A 24,398-nucleotide genomic window follows, 5' to 3' on the forward strand; every position below is an offset into this window, starting at 1 on the left:
ACATGCCATTCCACTTTCCCCCTAGGTACTGAATTACCACCAGTTCTACCAAAATGTCTAGTGAAAATGTAGGACTAGATCACTTCATTCAAGACCTTAATGTACTCTTAACATTTTTATCAGTTTGCACTTACTGGAACTGAATTTAAACTAAAGTAAAGCATATTAAAGAGGGTCTGTCATCAGGAAAGCATTGACCATCAGTGGTTTGAATATAAAAATTTATTCAAAGTCAACATACGGAATAAAACAATTAAAAACCTACAGAAAGATTTTCCCCTTGTAATCCACAGTTTACTAAATATTTCTGAAAAGAACACATTCCTTCAGACATTAAAGTCCTCAAAGGGCCACTCACTTCATGTGAAAGTGTCGTTGCAACCAAGCCATAAGCTGAAGTCTTTGTACAAGTTATTGCTATGTGGCACCCAGGTATACAGTAATTTACAAAAAAGGAAGCAAATTAAGAGAAATTTAATACAAGCAGTTAACAGAGGACATAAGATCTGGCTATAGCTGTCATGACAAGTCTAAGCTTTTATCTACTAAAAAACTGACTTTTTCCAAATTTAAGTTCTTATTGTGTAGTTGGGTGCTACATAGTATCTTACAGAAAGACTTCCAAACAGTAAATTGGTAGCAAGAAATGCCCTTTAAATACAAAAGAAAATTAAAGTTTGTAAATTCAGTTTCTTCCGGGATCCTTTAGACACTAATACATCCCACGCCATCCACTTCCACCCATGCCAGCATGCTGACCATAGTAGTCTCCGCTGTTTCCAGTATTTCCACCACCACGACCTAAAAAGAAATGTGTAAAAAAATGTTAATGTATATTTAGTGTGCTTTTTGGGCTTAAAGAAATTAAATACAAATTTCAGAATGACTCCCCAAAGCTGAGAAACAGGATAATTAGTTTCCCATAAAGGAAAATTAGTTTCTTACCTGATAAATTTCGTTCCTGTAGTACCAAGGATCAGTCCAGGACACCTGGGTTGTGACTCCGCACCAGTAGATGGAGACAGACTAAAACTTGTGGGCGGAGCATATATGCCCCTGTGCCAGTCACAGCCCCTCAGTCATACGTAATGTCAAAGTAGACAAAAGCCAAAAGGCAATCATAGCTAACCATACAACTTGGTAGGGAAAAGAAGACCAACACCCCTACAGGAACCAGATTCCCCAACCGGGAGAGCGAATAAACAAGGATCAGCGTACTGAAAAAAAAATAATGAGCGGACTCTTCGTTACTATAGCGCAACACTGCGGGCGGGATCCTGGACGGATCCTTGGTACTACAGGAACGAAAATTATCAGGTAAGAAACTAATTTTCCTTTCCCTGTACGTACCAGGATCAGTCCAGGACACCTGGGATGTACCAGAGCTAACTTACCGAGGGTGGGAAGCAGAGAGTCCCGCTCGTAGTACCCTCTCTCCAAAACCCCCAGCTTCAGTAGCCTGAACATCCAACCGGTAATGTTTAAAGAAGGTATGCAACGACTTCCAGGTAGCCGCCCTGCAAATCTCTTGAGGCGACACCTGAGAAGATTCCGCCCAAGACGCAGCGTGAGACCGTGTCGAATGAGCCCGAAGACCCACCGGTGGCGATTTTTCGCGCAGAATGTACGCAGAACCAATGGCTTCCTTGAGCCAACGGGCAATTGTCGTGCGGGACGCCGCAGCACCTTTCTTTGGACCCGAAGTTAACACAAACAGATGATCCGTCACCCGAAACGGATTAGTAACCTCCAGATAGCGAAGCAGGGACCTCCGCACATCTAGTTTTCTCAAGACTTTTGTTTTCGGGTCCGAAGACTCCGCAACCGAGAAAGCGGGAAGTTCAATTGACTGATGTAAATGGAACGACGACACGACCTTAGGAAGGAAGGAGGGAACCGTCCGCAAGGAGACCCCCGAATCGGAGATGCGCAAGAAGGTCTCCCTACAGGACAACGCCTGTAATTCTGAGACACGACGGGCCGATGCAATCGCCACTAGGAATACGGTCTTCAAGGTGAGATCCTTGAGCGTAGAACGTTTCAGGGGCTCAAACGGCACTGAGCATAAGGCTGAGAGTACCCAGTTGAGGTTCCAAGACGGGCAAGGGGGCCGCAACGGAGGACGGAGGTGCTTAGCCCCCCTAAGAAAGCGGGAGATAGATATCCGGGTGGAGAGCCAGAGAGACCCCCCGGACCTTACCACGCAAACAGCCAAGCGCCGCCACTTGAACCCGAAGGGAATTAAACACTAAACCTTTGGCGAGCCCCGCCTGGAGAAAAGCCAGAATATCGGGAATAGAAGCAGAAGTGGGGTCTAGGCCCCGCTCCATGCACCATTCCTCAAACACTACCCAGACCCGAACATAAGCTAGGGACGTAGACTGTTTTCTGGATCTCAGCAACGTAGCAACGACCGCATCCGAGTAGCCTTTTCTCTTCAACCGATACCTCTCAAAAGCCATGCCGCGAGACAAAAGTGAGCCGCATCCTCCAAACAGACGGGGCCCTGACGAAGGAGCCCCGGGAATTCCTGTAGACGAAGGGGTGCGGCTACCGACAGCTGGACCAGGTCCGCAAACCACGGACGGCGTGGCCACTCCGGCGCCACCATGATCACATTGGATGGATGCAATTCTATGCGCCGTAGGATCTTTCCGATCATGGGCCACGGTGGGAACACATACAGAAGTACATCCACCGGCCAGGGAAGCACCAACGCGTCGACTCCTTCTGCTCCCCTTTCGCGACGTCGACTGTAAAATTGCGGAGCCTTCGCGTCGTGCCAGGTGGCCATCAGATCCATGTGGGGCGTTCCCCAAATCCGGCGAATGAAGAGAAACGCCTCGTCCTCCAACTCCCACTCTCCGGGATCCAAGCGGTGACGACTGAGAAAATCCGCCTGGACGTTGTCGACTCCCACTATGTGGGAAGCCGCGAGATGGCTGAGATGCCGTTCTGCCCAGAGCATCAAGAGCCGCGCCTCCTCCGCCACTAGAGGACTTCTTGTCCCTCCCTGGCGATTGATGTAAGCCACGGTGGTAGCGTTGTCCGACAATACCCGGACCGCCTGTCCGCGCACGAGGAGTAGAAAAGCTTGCAGCGCCAGACGGACCGCTCTGGTCTCCAGCCGGTTGATAGACCACCGGGTCTGCGACTCTGACCACAGACCCTGAACCGACTTCCAGCTCAGGCTGGATCGCGCCTGCCCCTCGAGAGGTAGAGGTAGATAGAAATCCTCGGAAACCGGTTTCCAGCGGGAAAGCAATGAGGACTGCAGCGGCCATAGATGAGCGAACGCCCAAGGGACTAACGCCAGCGTGGATGCCATAGACCCCAGAACCGTCAGGTAATCGCAGACTCGTGGCCGGTGTAGCGACAAAAGACGTAGCACCTGAGACTGCAGTTTGCATATCCGTTCCTGCGAGAGAATCACACTGCCTCGCTTCGTGTCGAACAGGGCTCCAAGATATTCCAAGGACTGAGAGGGTTCGAGATGACTCTTGTTGAAGTTGACCACCCAGCCCAGGGACTGCAAGAGCTGTAACACCCTGGCCACCGCCTGCCGACACAGACTTTGAGACTTCGCCCGGATCAGCCAATCGTCGAGGTAAGGGTGAACCAGCAGGCCTTCCCGCCGCAACTGCGCCGCCACGACCACCATCACTTTCGTGAATGTCCGAGGCGCTGTCGCCAGGCCGAACGGAAGCGCCCGGAACTGGAAGTGCCTGCCCAGAATGCCAAACCTCAGAAACCGCTGAAAACGCTGGTTGAATTCCCACATGAAGGTATGCTTCTGTGAGATCTAGGGACGCCAGGAATTCGCCGGGACGCACTGACGCGATCACTGACCGAATGGTCTCCATTTTGAAGTGAGGGACTCGAAGGCATCTGTTGACTCCTTTCAGATCCAGAATTGGGCGGAAAGTGCCGTCTTTCTTGGGGACTATGAAGTAAATGGAGTACCGGCCCTTGCCGTACTGAGCGGCCGGAACCGGCGAGATGGCTCCCAGTCTTTCTAGTCTTTGGATGGTATCTAGCACCGCCGCCTTCTTCTTGGGATCCTTGCAGGGTGAGACCAGGAATTTGTCTGTTGGGATGCGAGCAAAATCTAACTCGTAGCCATGTTTTATCACGTCGAGGACCCATTGATCCGACGTCACGCTGGCCCATTCCTCGAGGAATAAGGATAGACGCGCCCCCACGTTTGGAACAGCGTGCCGAGGACGCGACGAGGGATGGGCCGGCCGAACTTCATTGCGAAGGCTTGGACCCCGCACCCGACGGGGCCCCTCCTTGCCGGCCAAAACGGTTGCCCCGAAAGGACTGCTGCCACTGGGTGTTCCGAGAGGAAGACGGCCTATACGAGGGTCCAGAGGATCTTTGCGGCCTAGACTTCCTGGGTGCCCTGAACCGGGCTCTGCCTGAAAAGGAAGATCTCGACCGGGTCCTATCCTCCGGCAGCTTAAACGCTCGGTTCTCCCCCAGGGAAACCATCAAATCGTCCAACTCCTTGCTGAACAGCAATGTCCCCTTAAAAGGCAAAGCCCCGAGGTGAGCCTTGGAAGAGCCATCCGCTGCCCAATTGCGCAGCCAAAGGAGACGACGTGCCGACACCGCTGCCACCATGGACCTAGCTGAGGTGCGCAAAAGATCATGGAGTGCATCAGCGCCATAGGCAATGGCCGCCTCCAATCTGTCTGCTTGGGAAGCCTCCTCTGAAGAGAGACCCGCATTCGCCTGCAGGACTTGAGCCCAGCGCAGACTAGCACGCATAGCAAAATTTGTGCAACTGGCAGCACGCACCCCTAGGGCAGAAACCTCAAAATTCTTTTGAGTTGAACCTCCAACTTACGGTCTTGAATATCCTGGAGGGCTGTCGCTCCCGTGACCGGGATGGTAGACCTCTTCATGACAGCTGACACTGCCGAATCCACCTTTGGGAGTCGGAGGAGCTCTAGCGCGTCCTCCGGCAAAGGGTAAAGTTTGTCCATGGGCTTGCTGACCTTCAGACCTAACTCCGGAGTATCCCATTCCTTGAAGAGGATATCCGTGGATGAAAAAATGAAAAATGACCGCCGGCCCTGTGAGCCCAAGCAGAACAGGATCCATATTTGCCTCCTGGCGGACCACTACCGGAGGAGCCTCAATCCCCAGATCCTGGAGAATGGCCAGAATGAGTGGCGACAGTTCCTCTCTGCGGAACAGACGCACCACCTTGGGGTCATCCCCGTCGACGGCCTGCGCTCCTTTACCTGTACTGGGCTGCGCCGAGCCATCTGCTGCTGCCGTCCCGGCCCCCGGCAGGGGCTCCTCGGAGGCCTCTGTGTCCGCCCCGGAGGTATCTTCGGAATCCGAGTCCTGCGGCACCCCTCGGGGAAGCCGTTTGCCCCGGGCCGCGCTCTGGGTGGTCTTCGCCACCCTCCTTGCCATCTTCTTCTGCGGCAGGGACCGGTGGACCCTTGAACGCGAGGCGTCCCCCCGTCTGCGCTTGCTGCGCTTATAACGGAGAACTTTGCGCATCAAAAGCGCCAAATCTTCAGAAAACTCGCCCGAATCCGTTGCGTCGCTTTCCGAATGCCCCCGGGACTGGGGCCCCTCTGAAGGGACCTCCACCGCCGCACCCCGCTGCGGGGAAAGCGTAGGAGGTAAAACCGAGGCCCCCACCGTTTCCCGCGAAACTACCCGGCCGGTAGACAAAATGGCCGCCACTCCCGCGCTGACCGGGAACGGGTCAGGAGGCCTATCAGGGGGCCCCCCCCCTTGCGACGGCGATCGGGCCCCCCGAGGAGCCGCCGACGATCCCTCGTCTCCCGGGACGCAGGCCGAGCAAAGGCTGTCCCGGGAGAGACGCGCGCGCGTGCCGAGTCACAGGCCCTGCACTGCGAGCCGCGCGGCATTGCAATAAACCGCGGGAAACCAAAGACGCGCCGAAAAGCACTGAGGGACGCTGAATAAAAACAAAAATTCAACTCGGCGACCTCCCCCCTGCCGAAGACGCCCCCCCTCGAGCAGAACGGAGCGCAACGCCAAGGAACGGAGAGCCGACTGAAAACAAAAGTAAAAACACTTTTTTTTTTTTTTTTTTTTTTTAAATAAGAAAAAACGCTGTCCCAGGTGCTGAAAAGCCCTATGTCCTGCAGGGGTGAGTGAACCGGGCTCCCCCGTGTCACCCCTGACGCTGCTACTAGCCCAGCCGGGTCCTCAACCCTAGCAGCGGCCTCAACCTGGGGAGGGTAGTCCCCTCAGGACCTCACAACTCCCCAGGGAGGTAGGGCAACTGGGACTAAAGTAACCAAATTAAACAAAAACCCCAATTTACAGTAAAAAACCAAGGCCTAATAGACAAAACAAAAACAAAACCCCAAAAAGCGAACCTGACTAAGAACCAGAATCAGGCCCGACAGGGCTGTGACCGCACCTGCACCACCTACTGGAGACAGAGTAAGACTGAGGGGCTGTGACTGGCACAGGGGCATATATGCTCCGCCCACAAGTTTTAGTCTGTCTCCATCTACTGGTGCGGAGTCACAACCCAGGTGTCCTGGACTGATCCTGGTACGTACAGGGAACAACTACTTTAAAAACAACCTGAGATTTCTGCCAGATACTGTGCATAAAAAAAAAAAAAAAGTTAATGAAGTACCATCTAGAGTTAAAATTTTCAAACTGCTAGTTTCCTCATTTTGGAATCGCCTAGATTTTCTCCTAGGTTTTATTTCTTACAAGGATTAACATAATAGCTAGAAATGACTTCCTCTAATCCAAGACTATAAAATGAAATGCATGGCAGTTAATATTTATAGATACAACCAAAACTTTTCCAATTTTTCTACATATGTAGCCCATTTCCCTTTTCCATCTCCAGTACAGATCCTGTGTACCAGTCATCTCATGCTTAACATTTTTCTTTTTTTCCCTGTCTAGCCTCCCTCCCCACCCACAGTTTACATTTATAATGGTGTGAATAGCTAAGAAGCTTTCAATTGAATCACCACAAATTACTCTGGGTTGCTACTTTTGATCCGAAAGTTAGTCATCCCTAAAAATCATTTCTATAAACCACTCTCTAGGTAGTTAGTCCATTTAAAAGAGACCATTACAGAAAAAAGTCCACAATGCTCCACTTACTGAGTTGAGCTAGTATGTTTAAAACTATTGAATTTGAAACTCTTGAAAATTAGCAAGGAGAAATTTCCTTACCTGTTCCTTTCCATTAGTCCTGCTACACCAGTCCAGCCCTGACAAATAGATTATTTCTCCTACAATCAGATGGAGGCAGACAACCGTTTTCCTCTGTGACATCATAGCCACTACTTAAAGAGGTGGTGCTAGCAGTAAGCATCCAGTATCTTGACAAAGCTTTGGATCAGACCCCCATCTATCAAAAAGTAATCTAAAATCCAATTTCAACCAGAAACCTGAGAAGTTTACCTGCAACCTACCACAAAAAAAAAAAAAAAAGGAAGGAAAGAAAACAAGAGGAACAGAAAGAATCAAGGCCCTCAACCAGATACCAAACTAGAACAGCCTGAAATAGTAGTCTTGCTTCCATCCAGGGTCCTGGACTAGTGTAGCAGGACTAATGGAAAGGAACTTTCTCTTTCCATCTAGTTCTGCTACACCAGTCCAGCCCTGACAAGTGGGAAGTACTGAGCTTCATCTACTTGGCTGGGAGGAAGCAAGATCTGCCGGAAGAACCCCTGCACTGTAAGCCGTATCCCTCTATGCTAGCACGTCCAGCCAATGCTTCACAAAGGAATGCAAGGAAGACTAGGTGACTGCCCTACAAATAGTTGGCCAGTGGGAATGCATGCACGTCCCTCCACCCAAGATACTGACTGGGTCCTGGTGGAGTATATGCATGCACCAATTCCAGACGCCATTTGCCCTTCAGCAAGTAAGTCGAATCAGTCATCTTTTATTCAGCAAGCCAGCGTAACCTTAGAGGTTGCATCTCCTTTATGCACACTACCAAAAAGGCCAGAATTTGCAGTACATGAAAGCCACTAATGTGGAAGGCATTAGTGCAAGATAAGCCTCCACACATCCAAGGGACTGATACTCAGGACCACACTCCCAAAAGGACTGAAGTGAAATTGACTGAATGAAAAGACTGAATTCACCTTCAGATTAAATGATGGCACTGGTCAAAAAAAAAAAAACAAAAAACACACTAGGAAGGGGTCTCAACAAGATAAAACGAAGTTCCAAGACCCTCGGTGCAGAGCCACCACAAACTGAAAAGCAGTCTCCAGTGACAAATCCTTCACAGAACTCTGTTTCAAAGGCTCAAAAGAGCTCTCAGCACTGGATTTAAGATCCCTCAATGGAACAATAAGCTGGAAAGGTGGTCACCACCTTTTTACGCCCCTCAAGAAGCGGGACACATCTGGGTCAGCTGCTATAGAGACATCCGCTATGGGCTCCCGATAGCAAGAAATAGTTACCACCTGCACCTTTAAGGAATTCAGGGCCAGCCCTTTGTCCAAACAGCCCTGAAGAAAGGCCAAGATACAGGCAATTTCAGCCCACCTGGGAGACTTCGACCTGGACATGCAGTACTGCTTGGACAGACAGAGTCGAATATAAGTCAACATGGACCATTTGAAACTTCAGTAGCAAAGCAAGTACTGTCAAAGAATACCCTTTCTTATGGAGCTGTCTCCAATCAAGAGCCAGGCTGTACAACAGAATGGAGCTGGATCCTCCATGACCATGTGCCCCTGAACCAAAAGATCCTGCAGCTTCGGAAAGAGCAAAGGCCAGTCTTCCTGTAGCTGGAGAAGATTGGCATACTAAGATCTACGAGGCAAGACCGGCGCAACAAGAATGACTGTTGCTCTCCAGCTCTATGCTTCGTAGCAGTCTGCCTATGATTGCCCACGGAAGACAGACATAAGAGCTCCCCCTCCGGCCAAGGCTGCACTAGGGTGTCTATCCATCGACCCCTGCTCCCCTTTTGTAGCTGAAGCCAACAGTCTGCCTTCACAATCCACTGTGTCACCATCAAATCCACCTGTGGATGACCCCACCTGCTACAAATCCTGGAAAAGGCATCCAAGCTCAGCTCCCATTCTCTAGATTCTAGCAGATTTCGGCCAAGGAAGTTTTCCTACAAGTTGTCTTGACTGGTGATGTGCGCTACCGAAATTAGCCAAAGATTCATTTCCACTTATGGGAATAGAAGAGACATCTCTGCCGAAATCCCACAACTCTGGGTTCCCCCCACCAATTCATACACATCACCATGATGGTGTCGTCCAAAAAGACCCGAACGGCCCTCCCCTGAAGCAGTGGGAAGACCTGGAGAAGGGGCCAGGTGTATAGCCCTGGTTTTGAGCCTGTTGGACCACAAGGCCTCCTCCAGACACTAACTCCCCTGGGCCACCTGTTCCTGACAAGCCCCTCAAAGAGACTCGCGTCCGTTGTGACCAAAACCCAGGTCAGCGTGACTAGGCCAACTCTCCCTCAACAAATAGAGGAAATATTCCACCAGCAATGCAACTGGTGCACCAACTGATTCAGCGGCAAACTCTAATCCTGTGATTATAGGGACCAACACATCAGGAGCGACACCTGAAGGGGGGACGTGTGAACTCTGGTCAACAGCACCAAATCCAAAGTCACCAACAGACTGAGCACCTGCAAATAATCCCAAGTGAATGGGACCAGTAACTCCAGAAAGAGCTGGATCTGAGAATCCTGTAGGCCCTCTCTTCCATGAGAAGCTTGTCATACCTGTCTGTCGAACTGCACACAAATTCTCCAGAGAATGTATGGGATACAGAGTACTTTTTGCAAAATTGGCCACCCAGCCCAAGCCTTCTCACTTCACATGCACTGCCTCCTCGTAAGACTGCGCCCGTATTAACCAATTGTTGAGATACGGAACGACCATAATTCACTCGCACTCGAAGGCCACCACCACCACCACAGCTTGGTAAATGTGTGGTGCAGTCACCAGACCAAATGGTAACTCTGAACAGGAAGTACTCACGCAACACACAAAGACAAAGGCACCTTTGATACCTGTCCCAAATAGTGATATGTAGGGAGGCTTCCAATAAATGAGCACAGACTGTAGTGCTCCCATGCAAAAGTGTGGCACCTGTAGACTGCAGTCCACATCACTGAGACCCATAATGAGACAAAAAGAACCATCCTTCTTGAGCACCATGAAATAAATGGAATAAAGACTGTGGCCCTGTTCCAACAGAGGTACCAGTACCACCGCCCACAAGAGCTGCAGTTTCAACAAAGTCCCAGAGACAGCTTGTCACTTGGCCAGAGTGAAACAGGGGATATCAAAGACTTCTCGTATGGGAAAATTGAGGTCCGGAGCATAACCAGATTTAAGAGTCTCCAACACACCGGTCGGATGTTATATGTGTACACTCCCTGAAGAACTCCTGCAGACACCCCTGACGGGAGTCGGGAGAGAGAGAACCTACAGGACTGCAGGTGGGAGCATTATTGGCCAAGGAAGCACCAGGGCATCAATCTCTTCAGCTCCATGCTCTCTTCTTTAACTGAAGAAATGTGGTGCCTTGGCATTCCTCCAAGTTGCCATCAAATCCATGTGAGGCATATCCCACCTGCAAGAAATGAGGGTCATCACTTCCTGCGATAACTCTCATTCTCTGGGATTTAACTATTGTTGGCTGAGATAATCCGCCTGCACATTGTCAGATCCCACTATGTGCGAGGCCGCCATAGAGACCAGATGCTGTTCCACCGAGGACATCAGCATTTCTGCCTCTTGGGCAACCGCTCAACTCTTGGTACCTCCCTAGCAGTTGTTATAGGCAACAGTAGTCGCATTGTCTGACAGGACTGACTGCACAGTTGCATAAAAAGGGGAAGAAACTCCTGCAAAACCAACAGCACCACTATTTCTACGCAACTGATGGACCAGATCGCTTCCCTCCACTGTCCAATGGCTCTGCACTGACACAGCTCTCCAACCAGTGCGACTGACGTCAGTAGTCACCACCATCCAGTGAGGAACCTAGAGATCCACCCCATGGCACAATTGGCCCTGGCAAACTGTAAGCGGTAGCAGGAGATGAAACTGCTCGGACATCAGATCCCACCCGGATAGCAATGCTTTCTGTAGGTCTCATATGAGCAAACACCCACGGGACCAGCTCCAAGGTCAAGGCCATGGAACCAAGGACCTGCAAGTAATCCCACACCCTGGGTGGGCACTTGAGCCTCCAACAGGTTCCGAACTTGAGCCTGCAGCTTGACAAACCGCTATTCTGTGAGAAATATCTTCCCTAGTCGGGTATCGAAGCATGTTCCCAAGAACTCCAGCACCTGCAAAGGTGAAAGGTGGCTCTTGGACAGATTGACTATCCATCCCAGCTATCTCAGGCATTGTAACACCACTTTTACCGTACCTCGGCAAAGGATTTCAGACTTCGCCCAAATGAGCCAGTCCAAATACGGATGAACAAGCACACCCTCCCTTTCTGAGAACCGCTGCCACTACCACCATCACTTTGGCGAAGGTCCTCGGGGCTGTTGCCAGTGCAAACGTGAGAGCGCAGAATTGAAAATGCCACCCCAGCACCATAAACCAGAGGTACCATTGATGATTCGGATGAATCCCTAGGTGTAGGTACACCTCCATTAGATCCAAGGAAGCCAAGAACTCCCTGCTTCTCACTGCTGTTATGATGGGATGGACCGCAGAGTCTCCATCCAGAAACGGAAAACTTTGAGAGCTGATTCACCTTTTTTAAATCCAGAATTGGTCAACAAGTTCTTTCCTTTTTAGGCACCACAAAATGAATCAAACTCCCTGTCCTTTTCTCGTCCCAGTGAACGGGGACAATGGACCCCAATAATTGTTGCTGCTGTATGGTCTGCTGAACGAGCACCTTCTTTTCTGCCGAGACACAAGGAGACACCATAAACAGGTTTCTGAGCAGAAGAGCAAATTCTAAAGCGTATCCTTGTCCTATCACAATTAGAACCCACTGGTCCGATGTGATTTTGAGCCACTCCTCAAAATTGAGTAAATGACCCCGATGACTGGAAATGAGGAGTGGGCCTACCTAGTCTCATTGCGCAGGCTTGGTTCCGCCACTACCCTCTCCGGAGCCATCACTGTTCAGTCTGCGCCCACGAAATGGCTGGTTCCAGGACTGTGACCTCACCAAGGTCTGCCTTTGACCACCACTCAGAGCTCTGCTCATGCAGAAACGCCTTTGCCCCCGAACATGAGAGCACACAAAGAGAAAACCTTTGGATCCTCTTGGCTTGTCCTCCGGTAGCTTGTGGATCTTATCTCCCAGATTATTTATCATCTGCTCCAAGTCATCTTCTAACAGAAGTTTGCCATTAAAAGGCAATGCTCCCAACTGAGCTTTGGACAAGATGCCCGCTGATCAGTTTTGCAGCCAAATGTCTCCTGGCTGAGCCCACCAGGATTGGATAAGTTCTTGGAGGAGAAGTCCATTACCTGCTATTAATTGACTTAGGAAATAGCCACTGCTATTATTAGCAACGGTAACATGGAAAAGACTTAAGTTTTTGGGTATTTGCCAGGTTCTTATGGCCTGGAATGGCCACTGTTGGAAACAGGATGCTGGGCTTGATGGACCCTTGGTCTGACCCAGTATGGCGTGTTCTTATGTTCTTATCATTCAAGATGATGTGCGAACGAGGTCATACAAAGCATCTGCTCCATAAGCAACTGCCGCTTCCAATTGCTCTGCCTGTTCAGACTCCTGGGATGTTATATTCCTCTCACTTTGCAACTATTGAACTCATCGCAAACTAGCCCGGAGCACAAAACTGCTGCAGACAGCAGACCGGATGCCCAGTGCTACCACCTAGAAAATCTTAACATGCACCTCAAGCTTCCTGTCCTGCAGATCCTTCAGCGCTGCTGCCCCAGCTACCAGAATGGTAGTCCTCTTCGTAACTGCCAAAACAGAGGCATCCACCTTCGGCACCTTCAAGAGCTCCAGAGTGTCCTCAGGCAAAGGATAAAGCTTATCCATGGCTCTGCTCACCTAAAGGCCAGTCTCTGGAGTGTCCCACTCCCTGACCACCAGCTCTTTCTGTGAAAAGAGAAAGTCTTGGCTAGATCCCTCAAGTCGGACATGACCAGATCACTTCCTCCAGGTCAGCCTGCTCCTGCGGAACAGACATTCCCAGTTCTGGCGGGATCAGGGATCAGAGTTCCTCCCTTTGAAACAGACAAACCACCTTAGGACTCTCCATTGATGGGGCCTTTCCTGGGTCATCCTCTGGAACTTGTGCCGAGCGAAAGAAATATCTGCGTCAGGAGAACCATCCATAGATGGCAATTCGCAATCCAACCCTCATCGGTGGCCCCTATCCCAGAAGGACCCAGGATCCTCCGAATACTAGTAGTCCCTGAAGCTCCCGAAAATCTGGACTTCTTCCTGGGTGGGGGGGAATCAGTTATCCTCCACTTAGAAGATGGCTACTCCATGGCCTTATAGATCAAATAGGCTTTATGTAGCAATAAAACAAACTGGCGAAAAAGGGGAGGAACCCTCCACCTCCTCCTCCCCTGAAACCCCCCCCCCCCGGGGGCTCCTTCATTGAGAGATCTCCTGGAGAAAGGGCAGGCAGCAGATGCCTGCCCCCTGCTGCAGCTTGAGCCTTGCGCATGAAGAAATAAAAAATGGCAGCCGTTCCAGATCAATGGCCTCCTGCGCTGCAGCTTTATGCCGCCGGACCCCTGCTGCAAAGTCAATGCCAGCGCAGTCCCTCCCTTGCCCTCCCCCATCAGGGAAGCAGCGGTAGCAATGGCCAGTTCTGGAGAGATGCACGGAAGTCTCTCCGCACGTGGTGCAGTGGAAGCCACGCAGCATAGCCTGGCACTGAAAATGACCACGCAGCACACTCCGAAAAGGAGATGCGCTGGGAGCCGCAAAGGGATAACACCGCCCACCCGGAGCCCTTCTGCCACCAAACGCAGTCAAGCAAACACATTCCCCATCCTTTACCTATTTTCCCCCTTTTTTCCCATTAAACTTTAGGAAAAAAAAAAGACAAAATAGCAAGAAATAGCAACTAATAGCCTTATCTGAAGGTGGCAGAGGCTTTTCCCAAATCTGAGGGGAGGTAACCAGACCACCAGTTGTCACCACCCAGCGTGGATCAGCATGCGATGAAGGGTCCCCAACCCACCAGGACTTGCCAACCTCCTGGGAGGGAATTTCACCTAATCAATCCTCTTCTATTTCTTCTCCCCCCCTTTAGGTACAGAACTGCAGGGCACCTCCATCTGCTGAAGACAGAGAAATACTGAAGAACTGCAGGTGGCACACTGGGCTAAGAGGCAGTACCTGCGAAGTTTGTCTCCATCTGCTGGAAGAGGCAAAACCCAGGAGTCTGGACTGATCTGGGTACGTAGAGGGAACCAGGTTCACCCCAGGGCTACTTTCACCCCCTAGTTCCTCCAGTACCTGAGGAATGAGGGGCCCCAACTCCTCCTCCTTAAATAGACTGACTACTTTGGGGTCAGCCTCCTCCGTCACGGGGAACTTATCCCGATCCAGTTCATCCACTTTCCCATCAGGATCAGTATTTGGGTCTGTCAGCAAACGAAGGAACCTAACACCTCGGGGAGTCGAACTTTCTCTCTAAAATGTGTATTTCTTTTTTTTTTAAACTCCAGATAGGAAAATTGGTTCTTACCTGCTAATTTTCGTTCCTGTAGTTTTGCCTTCCCTCCAGCAGATGGAGTCAGAAGTTTTTGTGGACTGTCGTATACCCCCCTGAGGTGCCACCTAGAGTGTCAGTATTCCACTGTACACAAGCAGAACGAGAAGAAAACCACAACTTTCACATGATCAACCTCCCCCCACCCCCCCCCCAAAGAGCAGAAGTAATGAAAAAACATGTAACTGACGAAAACCAAACTATGCCCAAGAATCCTTTACCCTGAATAGGGGGGTATTATGTAACTTACAGAAAACTGGCTAACCGCCGGCCGAGCAGACTCTCCTTGGGTGGGACTCTGGCCTGATCCGTGGTACTACAGGAATGAAAATTAGCAGGTAAGAACCAATTTTCCTTTCCCTATATGTACCCAGATCAGCCCAGACTCCTGGGATGTACCCAAGCTTCCCTAACCAGGGTGGGACTGTGAGAGTCCCGCTCTGAGAACACTAGCTCTGAAAAAACTGGGTTCTGGTGCCCGGACATCAAGTCGATAATATCTCGCGCAAGTATGAGCAGATTTCCAGGTAGCCGCCCTACAAATCGAGGCACCACCTGTTGGCATTTAGCCCACACAAAGTCGATTGTGAGCACGTTGAATGAGCCTTAAGAATGACCGGAATCGGACGACCCTGCAGAAGGAATGCCGAAACAATAGCCTCCTTCAGCCAACATGCGATAGTGACCTTGGAAGCCTTATGACCCCTCCTGGGTCCACTCCATAGGATGAACAGATAGTCCAAGAGAGGAAAATTGTTCGTATCCTTCAGGTAACGCAACACCTTCTTTACATCCAGTTTCCGCAAATCTCTGGCATAGAAGAATCCAGACCCGTGAAGGAAGGAAGCTCCACTGACTGATTCAAATGAAAAGGAACTGTTCTCAATGAAACACCTGCTTCAGAAATCCGTAAGAAAGGCTCTCTACAAGATAAGGTCTGAATCTCTGAAATACGCCTCGCCGATGAAATAGCTACTAGAAACATGCCCTTCAATTTGAGGGAGTCGCCCGTTTCAATGGCCCAAAGGGGGCATCACAAAGGGCGTGGAGAACCAAACTAAGTTTCCACGAAGGACAAAGATTCCGGACCGTAGGGCGCAAGTGCTTAACCCCTCTCAGAAACCGAGCCACAACCGGATGAGAGGCTTTTGTAAACCCCTGCACCTTACCTCAAAAACAACCTAACGCCGCCACCTGAACTCGCAGAGAATTAAAGGCCAAACCCTTGGACAATCTCGCCTGTAAGAATTCTAGAACCTCCAGGATTGAGGCCCTAGATGGGAGAACATTACGATCCAAACACCAGGATTCAAACACTCCCCAAACTCGAACGTAGGCTCTGGAGGTAGAAGTTTTACGGGAGTGCAAGAGCATGGCAATAACTGCAGGGGAGTAAATCCTCGTTTTCAACCTCTGCCTTTCAAAAGCTATGCTGCTAGACAGAAGCGATCTACCTTGCCAAAACAGATGGGGCCCTGACGCAGAAGAGTCTGAGACTGACGAAACCTCAGCGGGCCATCGACTGCTAGATTCAGAAGATCTGCAAACCATGGATGCCTCGGCCACTCCAGAGCCACAAGAATCACCTTGCCTGGATGAACTTCGATTCGGTGCAACACTTTTCCGACCAACAGCCACGGCGGAAAGACGTACAACAGAACGTCTCTTGGCCAGGGCAGGACCAGAGCATCTACTCCCTCTGCTCCTGGCTCTCGGAGACTGAAGAATCGAGGAGCCTTGGCATTGCGGTACATTGGCATGAGATCCATGGAGGGCATGGTCCAGCGCTTGCACAGAAGACGAAAAACCTAGCTGGAAAGTTCCCACTCCCCCGGATCCCACCGGTGCAGACTGAGAAAATCGGCTTGCACATTCTCCATGTCGATGTGAGAGGCCGCAATCTTGTAGAGGTGTTGCTCTGCCCAGGTAATCAACAGCCGTGCTTACACTGCCACGGGACGGCTCCTGGTTCCTCCCTGACAATTGATGTAAGCCACTGTTGTGGCACTGTCGGACAGTATCCTCACTGACCGACCCTCCACTAAGGATAGGAGGGCCTGTAGCGCCAACTGAACTGCCCTGGTCTCCAAACGATTGGTTGACCAGGAGGATTCCGTCTTTGTCCATTGACCTTGTACCGCCAATCCCAGGCACACTGCTCCCCATCCAGAGAGGCTGGCATTGGTAGTAACCACTATCCATGTGGGAATCTCCAAGTCCACTCCCCGACACAAGTGTTCTGGATAAAGCCACCCATGAGACTGGAACGCAACAAGTCCGTCAGCAGTAAGCGAAGATGAAACTGCTGTGAAAGTGGACTCCAGCGGGAGAGCAATGCTGATTGAAGAGGACGCATATGTGCAAACGCCCACGGGACCAGCTCAAGTGTGGAAGCCATCGATCCCAGAGCCTGCAAGTAATCCCAAGCCCTGGGTCGAAGCATGGACAGACTCCACCTGGGTAACCAACTTGGATAGTCTCTTCTGTAATAAAAACCTTGCCCAAGACCATAATCGAACCTGGCAGCCAGAAACTCCCAATGGCTGGGAAGGAACCAGACGACTTGTTGGGATTGACCACCCAACCTAACAAGGTCAGCATCTGCAGTACCCTCTGGACCGCTGCCCTGCAGAGGTCTTCCAACTTTGAGCTAATCAGCCAATCGTCCAGGTAGGGATAAGAAAATTATTACTTACCTGCTAATTTTCGTTCCTGTAGTACCATGGATCAGTCCAGACCGTGGTTATGTCCCCAATCCAGCAGATGGAGTCAGCCCAAAGCTTTGAGGGGGCGTCACCAAAAGTACTACTACCCCCTCTGCAGGAGTTCAGTATCGAGTATATCAAAGCCCGAGTAAACAGAAACCCCCTGATTGGATCAAGTTGAAACAAGACGGCAACAATAAGCCGCTGAATTGAAATAGAGAAACTGGAACCTTCCCACCAACGGGTGGGGGCCACGAACATAGCGTGTCAACCTCCATTAACAGTGAAAACTGGAAACACGTGAAAAACCACAACAGGAAGACACTACTGTAACATGAGGAACAGCTGAGGAGAATCAGCCCCAAAGACAGCTGAGCAGGAGTAGAACCCAAATGCGGTGGGCGTCTGGACTGATCCATGGTACTACAGGAACGAAAATTAGCAGGTAAGTAATAATTTTCTTTTCCCTGTACGTACCTGGATCAGTCCAGACCGTGGGATGTACCCAAGCTTCCCTAAACCGGGTGGGGTCCTGCGAGGCCCGCTCGTAGAACCTGTTCGCCAAAGTGTCCATGGACGGACGAGGCGAGATGTAGTCTATAGTGTCTCGAGAACGTGTGCAACGATTTCCAGGTGGCCGCTCTACAGATTTCTTGCGAAGACACCGAGCGACTCTCCGCCCAGGAGGCCGCCTGAGAACGTGTGGAATGTGCTACAATGCCGGGCGGGGGAGCCCGCCCCATCCCAATGTAGGAAGCGGCAATGCCGGCCTTCAGCCATCTGGCAATGGTCGTCTTCGAGGCCTGAGATCCCTTCCGGGGACCGGACCAAAGGACGAAGAGATGGTCAGAAGTCCGGAAATCATTCGTAGCCTCCAGGTAAAGACGCAGAGTGCGTTTGACTTCAAGAAGACGTAGAGACCGCGGCTCCGACGAAGGGAAAGATGGAAGTTCCACCGTCTGATTCACATGGAACGCGGACACCACCTTCGGAAGGAGGGCACAGTACGAAGCGAGACTCCTGAATCGGAGAACCGGAGATAAGGTTCTCTGCACGACAGAGCCTGTAGCTCCAAAATACGCCGAGCGGAGCAGATGGCCACCAGGAACACAGCCTTGAGAGTGAGATCCTTGATCGTCGCATTCCGCAGAGGTTCAAACGGAGGTCCCGACATGGAACGTAGTACCAGATTGAGACTCCAAGAGGGACAAGGGTCCCGCAATGGGGGCCGTAAGTGCTTGACCCCCTTGAGAAAACGGACGATGTCCGGGTGCTGTAACAGAGATCCTCTGTCACGCAGGAGGGAGCCAAGAGCGGCCACTTGAACCCGAAGGGAGTTGAAAGCGAGTCCCTTGTCCACCCCTGCTTGTAGGAACTGGAGGATCTGGGGGACAGACGCCTCCGTGGGTCTGGTGTTCCGGCCGGTACACCACAGCTCGAACACCTTCCAGACTCGAACATAGGCCACCGACGTCGAAGTCTTCCGAGAACGCAGCAGCGTAGACACTACCGCCTCCGGGTAGCCCCGGAGGCGGCGCCTCTCAAAAGCCAGGCCGCAAGACAGAAGAGTTCTGCCTGGTCGAAAAATACCGGTCCCTGGTGGAGGAGGCGGGGAAGATGTCCCAGACGTATGGGCCCGTCGATTACCAGTTGGAGGAGGTCCGCAAACCAAGGCCGTCTTGGCCACTCTGGCGCGACGAAGATTACCGTCCCCTGATGAACCTCTATCCGGCGGAGTAGTCTTCCCACCAGCGGCCACGGGGGGAACGCGTATAGGAGCAGATCGGCCGGCCACGGGAGCGCGAGAGCATCGACGCCCTCCGCCCCCCGCTCTCTCCGGCGACTGAAGAACCGAGGAGCCTTGGTGTTTTGGGCGGACGCCATGAGATCGAGGCGAGGAGATCCCCACCGCCGGACAAGCAACTGCATGGCCTCGTCGGAGAGGGACCACTCTCCGGGATCCAGAAACTGGCGGCTGAGGAAATCCGCCTGGACGTTGTCTACTCCCACGATGTGCGAGGCCGCCAGACGGCCCAGATGCCGTTCCGCCCACTGCATTAGCATCGCTGCCTCGAGCGCGACCTGCGGACTGCGAGTGCCGCCCTGTCGGTTGATGTAGGCCACCGTTGTCGCATTGTCGGATAAGATTCTGACGTCCCGATTCCGAAGAAGAGGCAGGAAGTGGATGAGCGCCAGCCTGACCGCTCTGGTTTCCAGACGATTGATGGACCACTTCGACTCCTCCGCGGACCACGTCCCCTGCGTGGCGCTGCGGTCGCAGACTGCTCCCCAGCCTACGAGACTGGCGTCGGTGGTTACCACTACCCAATTTGGTAGATCGAGGGACACGCCGCGCGCCAGATGCTCCGGGACCATCCACCAGGACAAGCTGTTCCTGGCAAGCTGGGGCAGCGGGAGAATCACCTGGTAGTCCTGCGAAAGAGGTTTCCAACGGGAGAGGAGCGCTCGTTGCAGAGGTCGGAGGTGCGCAAATGCCCAAGGGACCATGTCGATGGTGGAACCCATGACTCCCAGGAGCTGCAGATAGTCCCAGGAGGTGGGAGCTGGTAAGGCAGAAAACTGCTGTATGTGCTCCCGCAGGGCTTGCGCCTTGTCCTGGCGTAGGAAAACCGCGCCCAGACGGGTGTCGAAGGTCGCCCCCAAGAAGTCCAAGCGCTGCGAGGGCACGAGGGAGCTCTTGGAGAAGTTGACCACCCATCCCAGGGACTGCAGAAACTCTATCACCCTGGCCACCGCAGCCTGTCCATGCCGAAAAGACTTCGCACTGATGAGCCAATCGTCCAGATAGGGGTGGACTAGAATACCCTCCTTCCGAAGGGCAGCCGCCACGACAACCATTATCTTGGTGAAGGTGCGCGGGGCCGTTGCCAATCCAAACGGAAGCGCCACAAACTGGAAATGCTGGTCCAGGATCTTGAAACGTAGCAGCCGATGATGCTCCCGCCGGATGGGGATGTGCAGGTAGGCCTCCGTCAGGTCCAAGGAGGCCAGAAACTCCCCTCGGTGTACCGCCGCGATCACCGAGCGCAGCGTTTCCATGCGGAACCGGACCACCCGAAGGGATTTGTTTACTTCCTTCAAGTCCAGAATGGGGCGGAAGGAACCGTCCTTCTTCGGTACCACGAAGTAGATGGAATAATGGCCCGAGCCCACCTCTCCGGAGGGTACGGGCACAATGGCGCCTATCTCCCACAATCTGTCCAGCGTCAACTGCACCGCCCTTCGCTTGACGGCCGAGCCGCAGGGAGAGAAAATGAACCGTCCCTTTGGAGCGCGGGCAAACTCCAACGCGTAGCCGTGTCTCCTATGGTGTCCAGGACCCACTGGTCCGAGGTGATCCGCGCCCACTCCTCGTAGAAGAACGCCAGCCGCCCCCCAATCCTGGGGACGGCGGAGTGGGCGAGCTGAACATCATTGAGAGGACTTGAGAGAAGGTTGTCCCGCCATGGGAGCGGAACGCGCTGGGCGGCACCCACGAAAGGAGCGTGTCCAGGGCTGAGACCTGGAGGCAGAGGGCCGAGTCGCCGCCGGCCTGTAATTCCTGTAGCGCCTTTGCGCCCTGGCTCTGGTCCGGGAGGACGAGAATGCCCTGGTGGATCGATATCTGTCCTCCGGCAGGCGATGGACCGCGTTTTCCCCCAGAGATTTGATGATCTGGTCCAGATCCTCCCCGAACAGGAACTTACCCCTGAATGGCAGGGAACCCAGACTCGATTTGGAGGACGTGTCCGCCGCCCAGTTGCGTAGCCAGAGGAGTCGACGAGCCGCCACCACCGAGGCCATGGAGCGGGCGAGGATCCTAAAAAGATCATAGGAGGCGTCAGCCCCGTATGCCACCGCAGCTTCCAGCCTATCCGCCTGGGCGGCCTCCTCGGGTGGCAACACCTGCGAAGTGAGCAGTAGCTGCACCCAGAGGAGACTGGCCCGCTGGGCAAGCGAGCTGCACATCGCCGCCCGCAGCCCCACTGCGGAAACCTCGAAGACCCGCTTGAGGAAGACTTCCAACTTGCAATCCTGCGTATCTCTTAGCGCCGCTCCACCCGTGACCGGTATGGTCGTCCGCTTCGTGACCGCCGACACCGCGGAGTCCACCCTGGGTACCTTGATGAGATCCAGGAAATCTTCCGGCAGCGGGTACAGCCTCTCCATGGCGCGGCTGCCCTTCAGAGCCGCTTCCGGGGCATCCCATTCCCTGGTGAGAAGCTGCAGGAACGACTCGTGAATGGGAAAAGCCCGAGCCCTCGGACGAAGGGCTGCCAGTACGGGATCCCCCTTCTTAGAGGAAGTGACGACAGCGGGCGCAACGGGAGCTGGCGGGTCCGGAGGAGGATCGAGGTCCAATCCCTGAATGATTTGCGGAATTAGGTCATCCAGCTCTTCCCGCTGGAAGAGGCGCAGCGTGCGTGGATCCTCTCCCTCTGAAGTAGAGTCCCCTTGTCCCGAAGCTGCAGGATCCGCCCCAGGGAAAACTGGGGCCGACCCAGTCCCCCCCCGAGGCCACAGGGAGCCAGGCGTGTACGGGGAGCTGTGGGGCCCCCACGCCCGCCGGAGCGGGGGGGGGCCGGGGAGAGGGACGAAGGTCGCGGTAGCTTGGGTGGTGGAGGCCCCGCGGGAGCCGCCAGCTCCTGCAGGTACGCTGTGTGCATCAGGCGGATAAACTCCGGGGAAAACCCCGGCCTATGCGGGGGGACCTACGCGGGTGGGGGCCCCGGGGGACCCTGCCCCTGCGGGTCTTCCTCCGGATCCGTCTCCGGTAGTAAATTCGGGGGGGAGCCCTCTGAGGCTTCCCCATCCCCCAGCGCTGCCTGAGCTCCTTCAGGGCGCAGCGCATGTAAAATGGCCGCCGTTCCCGCCAGGAATGGGGGAGGGGCCGGCCCACGCCGCCCGGGCAAGGCTGCCATAGGGAGAGAATGAGTGAGGGTCCGAGATGTACCTTCCCCCCTGGGGAGGCACCTAGCACAGATCCCCTCCCTCGACATGCGCGATCCAGGCTCGCCGCAGGCCGAGCAACGCGCTGGCCGCGGCATCGAGATCGCGATGAAAAAACAGTTCCCGGCAGCTAAAAACACCCAGGGCCTCGGGGGGGGGGGGGCCGCGAGACGAAGCGCCGCTGCGGGGGGGCCCGGATGGCCTGCACTACCCGCCGACGAGAAAAACGGAGCCGCGGGGGGGGCCTTCCTGGCCGCACAACCCGCCGACCACTATCTCCCTGCTCCCCGCTGCAGCCCACGTGGAGCCGCAAAATGGCCGCGGGAGAGGGAGAAGACGCTGGTAGGCCGGTCCCACCGGCAACCGCGTCCACCTAACTAGAAAATAAAATAACAGCAGCAACAGAAAGCAACTTACCCCGGGGAGGCCACTAGCGCCGGGAAAGGACAGAGAGAGAAACAGAGAAGCACAACAGGGAAGCCACGCCTCTCCAATTAAGTAATTAACTTTGTCTTTTTTTTTTCTTTTTTTTGTTTAAATGAAAGACAACTTGATCCAAGCAACTAGTGCTAACAAAAGACAGAGAATAAAGCCCCAAAACAAGGGAAACACAAAAAGGTTATAGGTGATCGGGAGCAAGCCCAGATTCCCCTACTCACATCTGCTGGAGTCAGAAGATACTGAACTCCTGCAGAGGGGGTAGTAGTACTTATGGTGACGCCCCCTCAAAGCTTTGGGCTGACTCCATCTGCTGGATTGGGGACATAACCACGGTCTGGACTGATCCAGGTACGTACAGGGAAGCACCAATATGCCCTCCCGACGCAGAGCTGCTACCACTACCACCATTCACCTTGGTGAAAACCCTGGGTGCCGTCGCTAGGCCGAATGGTAGAGCGCAAAATTGAAAATGTCAGAGGATCGCAAATCATAGATATTTCTAATGATCCGGATAGATAGGTATGTACAAATAAGCTTCCGTCAGATTGAGCGATGCCAGAAACTCTCTTGTGAAAACGAGGCACCTTCAGTGTCCAATTGACCCTTTTCAAATCGATAATAGGGCGAAAAGTGCCTTCCTTTTTCGGCACTATGAAATAGATGGAGTAACGCCCTCACCTGAGCTCTCGTTTGGGAACCGGAACGATGGCGCCCAGAGCCTGTAAGCACTACAGGGTCTCTTGTACCGCTCGCCACTTTTGATAGTAAGAGCATGGAGAAACCATGTAGTGGTCGTCGATCAGACATGCAAAATCTAAAGCGTAGCCGTGTTTGATTATACTTAGGACCCATTGATCCGATGTTATGGTGGCCCACTCCTCCAGGAATAAGGAAAGCTTGCCCCCAATTCTTGGAACTGAGGAGTGAACTGGCTTGCTTCATTGTGTGGACTTGGGTCTCCCATGAGCCTGGGGGTCTCCTTCCCTGGAGGGCCGCCAGCCCTGAAAGGTCTGGTTCCACGAATTTTGGCGGCCTTGTCCTTGACGGCGGACCGGGAAGAGCGAAAACGTCGATTCCCCTGAAACCTCGCCCTGGGCCTGTCCTCCGGCAGCTTATGGACCTTGTTCTCACCCAGAGACTTTATCATATCTTCCAATTGCTGTCCAAAAAGCAGTCTCCCCTTGAAAGGTAAAGAACCCAAATGTGCTTTAGAGGAAACATCCGCCCACCAATTCCGCAGCCATAGGAGCCGGCGGGCTGAGACCATCGTCCGACCAAATATCCTCAAAATATCATAAAGCGCATCCGCACTGTAAGCCATTGCAGCCTCCAACCGCCCAGCCTGCTGTGCCTGGGTGTCCGAAAGGACTAAGGCTGCCTGCAAATCCTGTATCCAGCGGAGACTGGCTCACAGTGCAAAACTGCTACATATGGCGGCTCATACACCAAGAGCTGACACTTCGAATATCTTCTTGAGCTGCATCTCCAACTTACGGTCCTGTCAGTCCTTCAAAGCCAGAGCTCCTGTCACCGGGATAGTTGACTTCTTAGTCACCACTGACATGGCAGCATCCTCCTTCGGCACCCTGAGAA

General features: G+C 53.0%; 1 protein-coding gene across 2 annotated transcripts in view; it reads right to left on the minus strand.

Annotated features, from left to right (window-relative positions):
- Positions 1 to 203: 203 nt before the first annotated feature.
- HNRNPH3 (heterogeneous nuclear ribonucleoprotein H3) overlaps positions 204 to 24,398 on the minus strand; it is a 131,807-nt gene continuing 107,612 nt past the window's right edge. For both annotated transcript variants that reach the window (XM_029609669.1, XM_029609670.1), the window contains exon 12: positions 204 to 801. In XM_029609669.1, the coding sequence (XP_029465529.1) occupies positions 713 to 801 (89 nt within the window). In that variant the 3' untranslated portion in view covers positions 204 to 712. The remainder of the gene's footprint in view (positions 802 to 24,398) is intronic.

Source organism: Rhinatrema bivittatum, chromosome 7 (genome assembly GCF_901001135.1).
Source record: "Rhinatrema bivittatum chromosome 7, aRhiBiv1.1, whole genome shotgun sequence".
In the NCBI taxonomy this organism is placed as follows: domain Eukaryota; kingdom Metazoa; phylum Chordata; class Amphibia; order Gymnophiona; family Rhinatrematidae; genus Rhinatrema; species Rhinatrema bivittatum.